The sequence below is a fragment of the Fundulus heteroclitus genome, chromosome 6 (genome assembly GCF_011125445.2).
Source record: "Fundulus heteroclitus isolate FHET01 chromosome 6, MU-UCD_Fhet_4.1, whole genome shotgun sequence".
In the NCBI taxonomy this organism is placed as follows: domain Eukaryota; kingdom Metazoa; phylum Chordata; class Actinopteri; order Cyprinodontiformes; family Fundulidae; genus Fundulus; species Fundulus heteroclitus.
The window spans coordinates 20,935,368-20,948,263 of record NC_046366.1 but is presented as its reverse complement, the minus strand read 5'-3'; the positions used below and the strand labels follow the sequence as shown (position 1 = coordinate 20,948,263).

The window sequence follows — 12,896 nt, the reverse complement described above, 5'->3', positions numbered from 1 at the left end:
GGAAGAATGAATACACACAATGGAAAAACAATTAATGTCTGTAAATCTAAAAACTGAGTGTTTTTTATATTAATTTTTTAAAGCATATTAAAGGGCAACTGCGTGAACCGATTACTAGATCTTTAAGAAATGACGACAGCGGGACATTTCCAGAACAAATGTAGAAGTTGGAGATGCTCCTGAAGAAATTGATTATTTGACAGAGGGTGCATGCAGTTCAATCTACAGTGAGAAAGGTCTTTAAGGGGTGAAACAAGTGAGAACCATGTGTCGAAAGTGGCAATCATGTTACAAAGATGACAAGCACAGAACAGCAGCTTTTGGCGACAGGGGAGCTGCAGTTTGTTAGATGATAGCAGCTTTACTAGAAATTCTGCTTCCATTGTCCAAATGACTTTGTTTTATTATCGCTGTCTGCTCCCCCCCCCCCAGTGTTGCTCTGCAGAGTGTCCTGGTGGCACAAATGCAGCTGATAACATCACGAGTGCTGCAGAAAAACTAACCAAAAACAAATATTATAACCTCACAACCTCTAAAAACCTTTTTTTTTCATGTTCTATTTTCTATCTACATTTTAATCCTAATTGCTTTTATTCTGTTTTATTTTTGCTATATTTTAATCATGTAAAGCACTTTGCATTGTCTTTGTACTGAATTGTGCTATATAAATAAATTTGCCTTGCCTTGCCTAAAATGCATAGTGTATATTTTTAAATACCGGTACTCAAAAAAGTTACATAATCTGAGAATAATTTGAGACTGCATTGTGTTCATCAATATCTGGGTTATTTGGCTCAAGAGCACCGAAAAAGATGTATTCTGTATGTAAAATCTATGAAATCTATGAAAGACAATCTTTTTCATATCTTCAACAAAAGCAGGTAAAAATATGATCCTCCTCTTCAGCATGTTAATCTGGCCCATGGTTCAGATTAGGGAAAGGTTGATCATTTTGTCCAAAGCTAGTTTGATTGCCATAGAGAGGCCAGCATGTTCAGCTGCTGTCAGATGATGAAAAACATGGCATATTCTGAAGGTTTTGTCATCCTGGTACACCCATAATGTTGTTAAACTCAGATAATGTAGTGACATTTCTTTAGATCGTCTTGTATTTGTTGAGGCCCTAATAGTCGCTTTCCACCAAACCTTCTGAAGCATATCTATTTTACAATATAGTTTTTGTTTTGTTCAGAATAATTTCATGTCTATCAATGTAGTTTTATTTTCAGCACACCATAACTGGGCTCTTAAATGCAGCTTTTTTTTTCTTTTTTCTTTTTTTTACAAAGAAAGGTTTAAGAAATGTAGCGTGCATTTAATGTGATACCCGTAAATAAAATTCTGGGTTGCCTTCAGAAGTCATCTAATAAATGAACAAAGTTCCTCAGTGTTTAATTTAATCTAAGTATACATCTAGGTGTTCTGTGAAGGCCTCTGAGGATTGTTAGAGAACATTAGTAAGCAGACTCATGAAAACCAGGGGACATCGCAGATAGGTCAGGGATGAAGGTGTGGAGAGGTTTAAAGAAGAATCAGGTTTTTAAACAATATTCCAAGTTGTTCAATACATCAACTGAAAACAGAAAGAGTATAAGCAACGGTTGCAAACCTACCTACCGAGACAGGGCCATCCACCAAAAGTGAATAAATCAGAGAAGCAGTAAAGAGACGTGTAATATCGCAGGAGGAGCTGTAGAGTTCAAAGCCCGTTCCCATGTTATAACGGCCTAGTCAAAGTCCAGACCTAAACTCAATTTAGATGATTTGGAAAGACTTGAAAACTGTTGCTCACAGACTCGCTCCTTCCAGTCGGACAGTTTGAACTGTTTTCCCAAAAAACAAAAAGCCACACATGTCCGTGTCCAGGAGTGCTAAGACGCATACTTCAAAAGACTTGCATCTGTAACTGCAGCTAAAGATGGTTCTTAAAAGTATTGGCTCAAGGGCTCCTGGATACACATGCACACCACACTTTGGAGATTTTTATAGGAAAAAAAACGGACTGCTTCTGCTCAATAAAGTAAAGCCAAGGGTTACAGCATGGGGAAAAAAAAGGTTCTACGGGTCTGAAATCTTCTGCAAAGCACTGTATTAATTACAGAATTAGTCAAGTTATCTGTTTACCCCTTTTTAATATGTGATTTTTTAAATATATATATATTTAAAAATGCACCTTTATGAAATGGTAGATTTAAAAAAAAAAATTTTTACAGGATTTTATTTTGAGCATCCTACATTTTGTGGAAATAATTTTAAACCATTTTTGGCTTTAGATCACATAGTTCCACTCACTGTCAGAAGATGAGTTTCTTAATGAGCTAAAGTACATCCGAGCACACGAGCAACCGCACTGCCATCTAGTGATACTACATGTAATTAAACTAAAAACGCAAGAAGAGAGCCTACAGTGATCATCCAGTAAGCATTAATTGGGCCATTAAGAGTCTAATCATTACTTCAAACATAATGTGTACACGTTGAGGTAAGTTGTTACTTAATTTCTAATTACTGTAAATGAGCACATTAGGACTGTTCTGTTTATTTTCTTTCCATTACATGTAAATGAGAGCCGCGGGGCGATGAATAAACTCACAGAGGACCAAACCGTTTTTCTGGCCTGAGGAAAGTTCACAGATCCCTCGTACACTGATTGCTAACTTTAACCTCTGCGTTCACAGCTGCACTGTTTACTTTAGCTTCTGGATGCAGTCAATGGTCTGCAGGAAGCATTGGTCCAGAACGAGGGAATACCTCTGAGGAGAACGATGGAGAAAGGAGTCATTCAAAGCTGGAATGACAAATAGCCGAGGCTGTTTACGCACGCTGTGTTTACATAAGTTTGTGTTTGGTTTGGTGGCTTATTGGGCATTTTGGAATAAATCTACACCTTTCTGCGTAATACAGCTACATAAAACAAGAATAAAATTGTTTGCCGAGGTGTAATTTATTTGAAGGTGATGACACTCCGAAATAACTGAAGTCAACAAGAGCAGACGCATTAAGCTGTGAAATTAGCTTACCTGAAATTACACAGTAACCTCAGTGGGAGACAGTAGGAAGCTTTATATAAAAGCTTGCTAAAATATTTGAAGTACTTCACTTGTTCCTACCCTCCTCGTTAGTATCCACAATTACATATCATGTGCTCACAAACATTTCACTGTAGCCAAGGCAGTGTTGTGGCAGAAGTAGAAAAAAAAAGATTAAGATGAAACATCTTCCAGTGGAACAAGGGAGTAAAACCACAATTTGCTCCATGATTTACATCATGTTATGTAATTTATGTCAAATCCCTTCAGACCTCATTGTGCCTAATCTGCTCATCCACTGCCACCAACTCACTGTCACTTAAAAAGGTTTCCCGCCTTCCATCCAGGAGGTGCTCAACACAAGATGTTTTTTGTTACTCTGAGCATAAAGGCTGTCTTCATCGTGTCCAAACTCTGATATTTTTGTCTTGTGGCTCTTTCTCACCAGGTCCAAATGGGACCTGCCAATCTCCCACAGGGCGCTGGAAGACAGTGCGGTATTTGAATCAGCACACTAAGTCAGCCATGGTTTTAAATTAAGCGTGATGTGGAGAGGGCAGAGACGACGGGTGGGGAGGAAGTTTTTTTTTTTTTTTTTCTGCTAAAACACCTTTAGATACATGAAAATAACTCAGATGTTAGTATGTAGGCAAACGCTACTCCCATCAGCAGCATTCAGACAACCTTTGGACTGAGAGTCTAGTCTGGTTTCTGCAGATTTTCCACGTCTAAACTAATGCACATATTTTTCCAGACACAAATTAGCAGTTTTCACTTCACTTTTGGGTATTTTTTTTAAAGTATGACTACAAAAGTTAAAAGGAAAACAGAAGGTATGAATAAAGAAAAGAAATGACAAATGAATTAAAGGAGGGATGCGGGTAGCAAAGGAGAGAGGGGGAAGGGCGTATAAAGGAAATGAGAAACTAAGGAAAGAGGAAGGGAAAAGTCAAAGAATGGGGGAGGAAAACAGAAAAAGACAGAAAGGGATGAATGAAGGAAGGCAAGGAAGAAAAATGGAAGGGTAGAATAAAAAAATAAAAAAGTAAAATGAGGCAATGGAGTATGGAAACCAATAAGGAACAAGCAACAGGAAATAATGTAGGAGTAATGGATTTATGAAGGAAAAAGGAATCTTGAACAGAGAAGAAAAAGGAAGGAAGGTGACAGGAAGGAGAAATGATGAATAGAAAGAATGAAGGCTGAACTTCAAAAAAAAAAAACATATAAGTAGGATAAGCAAGAGGTAAGAAAAGCAAAAGTATAAAGACATTTAACGTTGCTGGAAACAAAGTTTGAGAAAACACATTTTTCCACATACTGTATTGTCGCCTTCAAAATCCATCCAGACCAAGGAAACCCTTAAACGAAATTCCCAACTTTTTCCTAACTTTGTCAGGATGTTGTGGAACACTCTCTCTGAGATTTCATACTGTACATGAAATCCCTGCTGTGGAAATAGGAACTGCAGTCGGCCCCGTGTAAGCTTTAGTTCCCCATTCACTTTCAACCGCCATTCCCACACATCTGGTTTCAAGTCAGAAATGATTGGTGTGGATATTCACCAGGAATATCAAACATCAGGAGGAACTTAAGAGGGGTAATTGCATCCTTGACTGGAATTCTGCAACTCTATACACAGCCATCCACTACCAAAAATAACTTCAAAAAGGATGAGGTAAATGCAAAAAAAAAGCCTTAAAGATTTAAAGTAAGGATGGTAATAAAAGACATTTGGTGAAAACTTGCTTTGTTTCAACTAATGAAATAAGACATTTGTTGTGTTTGACAAAAATAAAAAGGTTACAAGCAAATAAAACTTTTTTTTTTTCTTCACAAAATAAAAAAGTGACAATCTATATTCACCGAACAACTAGCAGAGATGAAATATGAAAGCAGAGCGGGAACAGATTGTGTGCCAAGCCTGTCCCTAATCAGCAGGAACAACTGTCTGCTGCCATCAGGGCTGAGCAGGAAGCTGCTCCGCAAAAGTTCCTCCGTAGTCCTTAACCTGAAGTTACCAGGCCTGCCGTTACAAATCACTCCCAACTGAAGTGAGAGAAAGATATCCACATTATTTTTTTTCCTGTGTGTGTGTGTGTGGCTAAGGAGGACAACTTGCTTCCTGCAGGCTGTGGTTTGTCACATGTGACAGGAGACGGTAGGGCTCAGCAGCAAGAGAGAGCCAGAGCAGGGAACAGCCAGTTCCCCTGGTTAGTCTCTTGTCGGTGCTGTCACAGAGCCTCCAGGACACACACACACACACACACACACACACACACACACACACACGCATGACTTGTTTCATCATGTCACTATAAACCTGCACGCCGTGATGGAGAGTGCTCTTTCGGGATGCCCTCAAAAGCTGTGTTTCCTCCAGCTGAATAACCAGCCAGGAGACAGCGAACAAGTGCAACACAAACAACCAAAAGATGATGGGCAGAAGCGGACGCTGTCCATGGGAGCCCGGGGTCTGTTGCTGCACATCATTACATTCGTTGCGACAAAAAAAAAAACAGCAACAACAAAAGAAAACGTCAAATTTAAACTCTGGAGAAGCTCAAAAGAGACAAAAAAATAATATTTCTAAGTTAATATTTATTGGCAGATTGTAGAGTTCGTTCAGTTTGTCTGTCCACACGGCCTCAGAGCTCCTGCCCCGCTGCTCCTGCCCAACAGAGTCATGACAGCCATGAGTGAGACAGGTGGGGTTTGCGCTGATGAGTTAAAGGATTAGAGAAGAGCCTTTTCCCAGCAGGGACCCGTGCCGGGTCACACTGGTTCTTACCAAGCTGGATGTCCTTTACTTGGAAACAATTTTTGTCCTTTCTAACTGCTGCTCCAGCATCACGGTCTTGCGGCGCTCCTCGTGGTACTTTGTCTCTGCCTCCAAACACATCTGCTTCATGTCTTTCTCCCTGGAAGAGAAACATTTTGAGTCTTAGAAAAACAGGATTCAATCATTCCTAAAGATGCCCGTTTCGTCTGTTTTTCCCTGGACATCCCAGGCAAGAATAAAATCCTTGATACGATCTGTGGAAATGATCTGAAGCACTTAAATGCAATATATGTAATGCATAGTGATTCTGTATAAGTTCTAATATATTAAACCTGGACTACAGCTTTACTGTTATAGCCTGATAGACGCTCTCTCTAAAGGCAAGGCAAGGCAAATTTATTTATATAGCACAATTCAGTACAAAGACAATGCAAAGTGCTTTACATGATTAAAATATAGCAAAATAAAACAGAATAAAAGCAAGTAGGAATAAAACATAGATAGAAAATAGAACAAAAAAGTGGTGATTCAGTTAACTAGAACAGTTGAAGGCAATTTTAAACAAATGTGTTTTTAATCTTGATTTAAAAGAACTCAGGCTTTCCGCACTTTTACAGTTTTCTGGAAGTTTGTTCCAGATAAGTGGAGCATAGGAACTAAATGCTGCTTCTCCATGTTTGGTTCTGGTTCTAGGTATGCAGAGCAGGCTGGAGTCAGAAGAACTGAGTGGTCTGGATGGTTTATACGCTGATAATAAGTCTGTGATGTATTTAGGTGCTAAGCCATTTAAGGATTTATAGACTAACAGAAGTATTTTAAAGTCTATTCTCTGAGATACAGGGAGCCAGTGTAAGGACTTTAGAGGTTGAACGCACCCCTCAGCCACAATTTGGATTAAAACAAAGAGTCTATATTCACGAAGTAATCACATACAGCAGAACTAAAGCACGTTTTTAATATAATGGTAGCGAATCTATAACCGTGGCTTGTAGCAACACGTCCTGTCAGTGACAAAGGAGAACTGGGGGTATTTAACTGGGAAGCAGATGCAAGCAGAAAAACTATGTAGAGTGTGTATTACTTGATCTGTAGGACGTTAACCAGCTCCAGGAGCCTGTCCTTCTCCACGCTGAGGACTTTATACGCGCTGCTCTGGGGGATCAGAGCGCTCACGTCGGCAGAACACTGCGGACATTTTGAAGGACTTCTAAGAAAATCAGACAAAATGATGAGATCTTTTTTTTTTTAGTTTTGATGACATTAACATTGATTGAATACCATCTAATGTTTAAAGATGATGAGGCAAATCTAAGAAAGGAAAATACTATACTATATCACTTACTTTATTTCCATCCCGCCTCCCACAGGAGCAAGCACTAATTTATGGCCTAATTTAGAGACTGATCTGAAAAACGAGATGAAAAAAATGAGGAATCAGAGAAATCTCCTCCCTTCTTACAGACTGTCCCTCATTAACCTCAGTTAGTTATCAGTCAGCGTTTGTAAAACAACTTAAAACTTGTCCTCTGTACTGCAATACATACTTTATTTTGCAAAGTATCAGAGGATAATTTGCTTAATAAACGAAGAAAAGGATAATATTTGGAATCTAATAATCAGGTATAGTTTTTCTAGAAACATACTCCGTTGGCGTAATTCTATTGATGATGTCTCCCTCTTCTGGCCAAAGTCTTGAATTGCAGCTTTTTATCTTCGGGCTTGATTGTCTGGCCACACTCTCCTCCTTCACCTGCTGTAAAAACACATTTTTTATTGCCGGTAGAGAGATTGCTTTTCACAGCCACTGTTACATCAGTCTCTGTGACTGTCACTTCTCTACCTTGCTGGAAAGTTCCTGCGTTTCCCGCAGTTCCCTTATCACGGCGTCTTTCTCTGCAACCATGAGCTTCAGCTTCTGGATGAGACTGTTGTGCTCTGGGGCCTCGCTGCCCAGCTGCTGTCTCGGGTTATGTCTGTGCTCCTTGCTCTGTGCGCTCTGCTGCCGGCTGAGACGCTTCAGCACCGTCTGCATTTCGCTTTGCTGTTTCTGCCGGAGGTTAACACAACAAGGTTGTGGGAAAGGAAGGGCTCCGGATATTCCTTTCTTTCCCACCGCTCTCTTCTCTAAGGACTTACCAGCAGGGCGTCCACGAGCCCATCATCATGTTTCCCCTTCTCCAACAAGGAGGAGATCTGCACGTTCAGCCTTTTGATTTCCTCAGACTGGGTTCTGCTCCTGGCTTTAGCGGCTTCTAGCTTTTTCTTCACATCCTCGTGTTCTTTCAAGAGAGCTTCATAATCTGCAGAGATCCTCTGTGCATTTGCCCAAAGAAAAGAAAAAAAAAAAAAAGCAGAACATTTGTACCTTGAATTTTTATTCTGTGTTTGTGCAGAGTTATCGCTTAAGCACCTCAAAGGCCTCCCTTTTCTCTTTCTCGATGGTCCGGATGTAGTTGATGTTCCTATTTTGGGGAGGGGTTTTATGATGGACCCCTGTAGCAGGAAACTCCTGCTCCACACTTAGAACGCCTGACTGTCTTTGCTGCCACAGCTGCTGCTCAAGCTCCCGCACCTGTTCGGATTAAATCAGTCATTTATTTGACATGATTAGCAGTTTCAGTAAAAACAAAAAAACAAAAATAGAAAAAAAAACAATAAATGGATATAGACTATCAACCATTTTAAATCTTATTATATCAGCAACTCAATTCAAAAGGAAACTCTCATTTAGATTTCTTATACTCTATCTCTAGTGTTTAATTCTATTAGTGATCATATTTATTTATTTATTTATAAACATTTATTAGAGGATCAGCCCCATGAGATGAAGCATCTCGTTTTCATGGGGGTCCTCAGTAACATATCCAAACAATGTAGAAAGGAAAACAACAAAGTAGATACAATATACAAGATACAAGAAAAAGACCACACCGCACTCGCGCACACACACACACACACACACAAGCTCTCACATTATGTATATCCTTATACATAATGAAAGCTCAAAATTCAGTTTATCAGAAAATAAATAGATAGATATAAATAGATATAAAATAGAAGCAAAGAATATTTTAACACAGACATTGTACTTTACAACCATGTTATGACCTACGCAGTCATGGGGAAGGTTGCTAAACTGACAGCTGCACCGCAGACGGTCACCGACCCCCGCCAACGGCTCACCTTTCACAGGTGAGACGCAAAATGCAATTGCTAAAGAGGCTGACTGTTCACAGAGTGCTAGATCTAAGTATTTTAATGGAAAGTTATGTGGAAGGAAAAACTGTGACAGGAAAAAAAAAAGGTTTCATCCATTCAATTGTGAAGCAAAGCCCATTCAAGACTGTGATGGAGGTGCACAAGGAGTCAGAGCTGCAAGAGTCACTACACAGAGACGTACTCAGGACATGGGGTACAAAATGACGCATTTCTTATTTTAAGTCACACCTGCTCATTGCCAGGGTCACCTGGCAATGTGTAATTTATTTGTAATATCTCGTAGCCTAAGGAGAAAAATGTCTGGACTCAAAGAGTGCAAAGACCTCTTATCAGATAAAAAATAGTGTGTCCTCAGATTTGTAGATATTTGGCTGTTTATATACATGGAAATGAACATAAACTAAATGACCTTTTCAGTGATGTTCTGATTCATTCACAGTACATTCACCTGTACAATCCTGACAGCTCCCCTTTCTTGAAATACGTTTTTCATAAAGAATAATGAACTTTTAAAAAAGCACACACATTAAGTCACCATCTAATGTTTCCAGCTTACCCTTGTTTGGAGAGCAAGAATCTGCTGTGAGCGGCCTCTAAAACTCCCAGGGCCGGTAAGCACTTGCTGAAGGCTGACCTCCTCGCCAACTTCGCTCAGTAAAACCTGCAATAGTTTATTGACTTTAGAATAAATCAACCGGACATTAAACATGCATCATGTCCCGGGCTGTAAAACAAGTTACAAAGAATGCACATCATGCTTCATGTTTTGTGTTTTGGTTTTTTTCAATTTTTTTTTTTTTTAGGAAGGTAAGAGGTGTATGTCTTTAAAAGGCCAACTAAGCAAGGAACCCTGACCATGGAAATGTCTGAAACACTTAAAATCCCTAATTTGCCTTAAGATGTTGGTTTTATTGATGTGCGGTAAGTACATGTTGCCATTTAAGCTACTAGAGAAACCCTCCTCCTATTCTGGCACCATGGCAAACACTTGTAAAAGACCTAAAAATAAATTCCTCATTTATTGCAGTTGCATGATCTCACACTAGACAATTTGCTGCAGTTCTCAACCTGGGGAGCTTTGTATTTTTTCTATTTTACTTATTATCCTTCTTACTGATTAATTACTATGTATTTCTTTTGTTTATATATATATATATATATATATATATATATATATATATATATATATATATATATATATATATATATATATATATATATATATATATATTTTTTTTTTTTTTTTTTTTTTTTTTTTTTTTTTTTTTCAGCGAGAGATTATCCCATTGGATTCAAAATAATCTTTACCATTGATGTCACGACATATGAAGACCGCTGTGCTTGGGCATGATTTACAGTCAATCGTTTTTATCTCAAAAATATAATTTAAAGGTGTTAAAAATAATTCTTATGAACCTCACTTTTCAAACGTATCTTCAAATTGCAGCTTGTATGGTGAGAAAGCCCCATTTTTAGCTAGTGCACACTGGGCCTTCAGTTGAATAGCTCTAAAATCCAATTAAGAAGCATAATTAGAGCTCTGTCAGGTGGTGGTGGTGGTGGGGGAAGGGGGGGGGGGGTCATTGAATTACCTTCTGAGCAACTTTCAGCTCCTGCTTTGCAGACTGAACCTGGTTTCGATATTCTGTCACTTTCAGCTGGGCGGCTGCTAATTTCTCCTGCAGAGACTTGACCACGGGACTTTCCTGTAGCTCGGTGGAAAAATGTATGAGATTTAAAATGAACTGCTATGGTTTAAGGTTTCAAATCGGTGCGTTAGAATACTATTACTCGGTTTCTGTCCACCTCGCGGTCTCCAGACGAGCTTTTATCCTGTATTTTTTGCACGCTTTTCTGTCCAGTTACCGAGTTCTCCAAAGCACCCTGCAGCTATACAAAATGTTGCTTTTTAAGAGTTTCATCCTGTAATAACTGTTCATGCAACAAATCAAATTAAGTAGCGGTTTACCTCTTTCTCGAGCTCTTGGATCCTATTTCTGCTTTGCTTGGATCTAATCTTCTCTTGCTCAATTTCCGCCGTTAGCTCTCTATTCTTCTTGGAAAGCTCAACAATCTTGGTGGCAGCTACAGCTCCCGCCAAGCCCGATGTGCCTAAAGGAGTAGTTCAAAAGATTATTGTGAACCCTTCACTCTCACGTTTAAAGTAAATCCGAATTGTCCGCTTCTACCAGCTAAGGCCAGTCTTTCTTCTTCTCTTTTCTTCTTTAGATGTTTGATCTCAAAGTCTTTTTCACTCAGAAGTTTGAAGAGTCGACCATTTTCATCTCTGAGCTCTCGCAGTTGGTCCAATAGAGTCTGACTTTCCTGCTGTAACAGACTTTGGACAACACACCATGATTATTATTTTAAGGCTATTTATATGGTTTATATTATAACGTATATGCTTTAAGTTAAACAATACAGTGATGGATTAATTTAAATCCGGATGAGGTAAAATTCCCTTACCTATCCTGAGGATTGTCGTCCTGAAAGACTTGCTTGGACAGATCCAAATCATCCTGAGTACCGGTCACGTTGAAATTGACGAGTTCTTTTTTCTTCTTCCTATCCAGTTTTCTTTTTTCCTGCTGTTTTTCCAGCGTTTGGAACTGAAGCTGTAGGTCATGCAAATGTCCACCATTATCCATCGTCAACAATTAGAGATGCTGCGAGGAAATATGGAACTACTAAAGGAAGAACACAAAAATACTGTGTCGAGATTAAAGGCATTTGCATTCAGAAATACATTTCAAATACATGTCACTGAAACACAGCTTTCTGTAATTAAAGTGCTTCTTAAACTGTCTTAATAAGAGACATTGGTTTAAAGGCCAGTATCCTTTTATCCAACCCAACAACAGATGCTGTGAAGAGGGACAGGCAGATGGAAACTAGCCTTGGGATAAAATATGGAATATTACAAATATTGTGCATTTTTTCCCTAATCCACGCTCTCCCTGTTTTAAATAAATAAACCAGAAATCTGATTCTGGGAAGAAAATCACTGCTATTCATTATTAGTGATCATAATACAATACACCATTGACAGAGCTAAATTATTTCAATAAAATACATTTAATTTCTATAATACAGCTTCATATTGCAATAAAACATTGAATAAAAGCTTCCCTCCCCTCTCTTTTGGTGACATTTTCTTTCTTTAGCATGACAAATCCCTAACCACCCTCCATGAGGGTCAGGTCTGTTCTTAAAGAGATTACAAAGTCAAATTTACAAAGCAAATCTCCAAAAGCCATGAAGGTCAAACATTGCAAGCAACGCAATCCTCTCGGAAGAAGTTATAAAGAAATTACCCGTGCCGTGGTTTAAGAGTTTTGCATAAGCCTTAAATAAAATGTTATCACATTCCCTGTTATGCAGATAACTTATCAAAATATAATTCAGGAGCTAATGTTGTGCTAATCCACAACGGGATATGACAGCTTTATGGTAATCAGCTATTCAGAATTGTATCTTTTAAAAATCGAACCAAAATCTTAAAAGTCACAAAAACTGTATAACAGAGGCTATAACCTACCTGGAATTTATACAAGAGTTAACCGAATTATTTGGCTTTAACTGCTTGTTTGATAAATAAACTGCATGTTTGAAAATGAACCCGTAACTAAACTTCCTGAAGGCGACGCTCTTGTCGCTATAACAACGGCAGCGCTGTCGCTTTAAATGCAATCTCGCGGGAACGGTAAGGCGCGTGCTCTTGCTAAAATGCACCACTACAGCGGCCATCTTGCTCAGGGTTTCTGACGTTTATGCTTATTTATTTTTTCTAAGGAAAATGATAAACAACCGTCGCAGAAATGCGATCGGCTGATCTGCAAGACCATTTTTTTTAAAGCTAGCAAACA

The 12,896-nt window shown here is 38.8% G+C and overlaps 1 protein-coding gene across 6 annotated transcripts; it reads right to left on the bottom strand.

The window, feature by feature from the left end:
- Positions 1 to 4,267: 4,267 nt before the first annotated feature.
- On the bottom strand, positions 4,268 to 12,653 carry ccdc13 (coiled-coil domain containing 13). 6 transcript variants are annotated; one of them, XM_036138314.1, is made up of 15 exons: positions 12,569 to 12,653; positions 11,497 to 11,717; positions 11,220 to 11,368; positions 11,000 to 11,142; positions 10,822 to 10,920; positions 10,623 to 10,736; positions 9,587 to 9,691; positions 8,222 to 8,383; positions 7,948 to 8,124; positions 7,652 to 7,858; positions 7,455 to 7,564; positions 7,154 to 7,216; positions 6,893 to 7,018; positions 5,821 to 5,950; positions 4,269 to 5,700 (listed from the first exon to the last, which is right to left on the bottom strand). In XM_036138314.1, the coding sequence occupies exons 2-14, from the start codon at positions 11,676 to 11,678 to the stop codon at positions 5,836 to 5,838; spliced, it is 1,752 nt and encodes a 583-aa protein (XP_035994207.1). In that variant the 5' UTR covers positions 11,679 to 11,717; positions 12,569 to 12,653; the 3' UTR covers positions 4,269 to 5,700; positions 5,821 to 5,835. The 6 variants fall into 6 exon arrangements, with proteins under 6 accessions (XP_035994209.1, XP_012731947.2, XP_035994207.1 ...); XM_036138316.1 differs by having other exon boundaries at positions 4,268 to 5,950; positions 10,822 to 10,914; XM_012876493.3 differs by having other exon boundaries at positions 4,268 to 5,950; positions 10,837 to 10,914.
- Between the last annotated feature and the right edge of the window lie 243 nt (positions 12,654 to 12,896).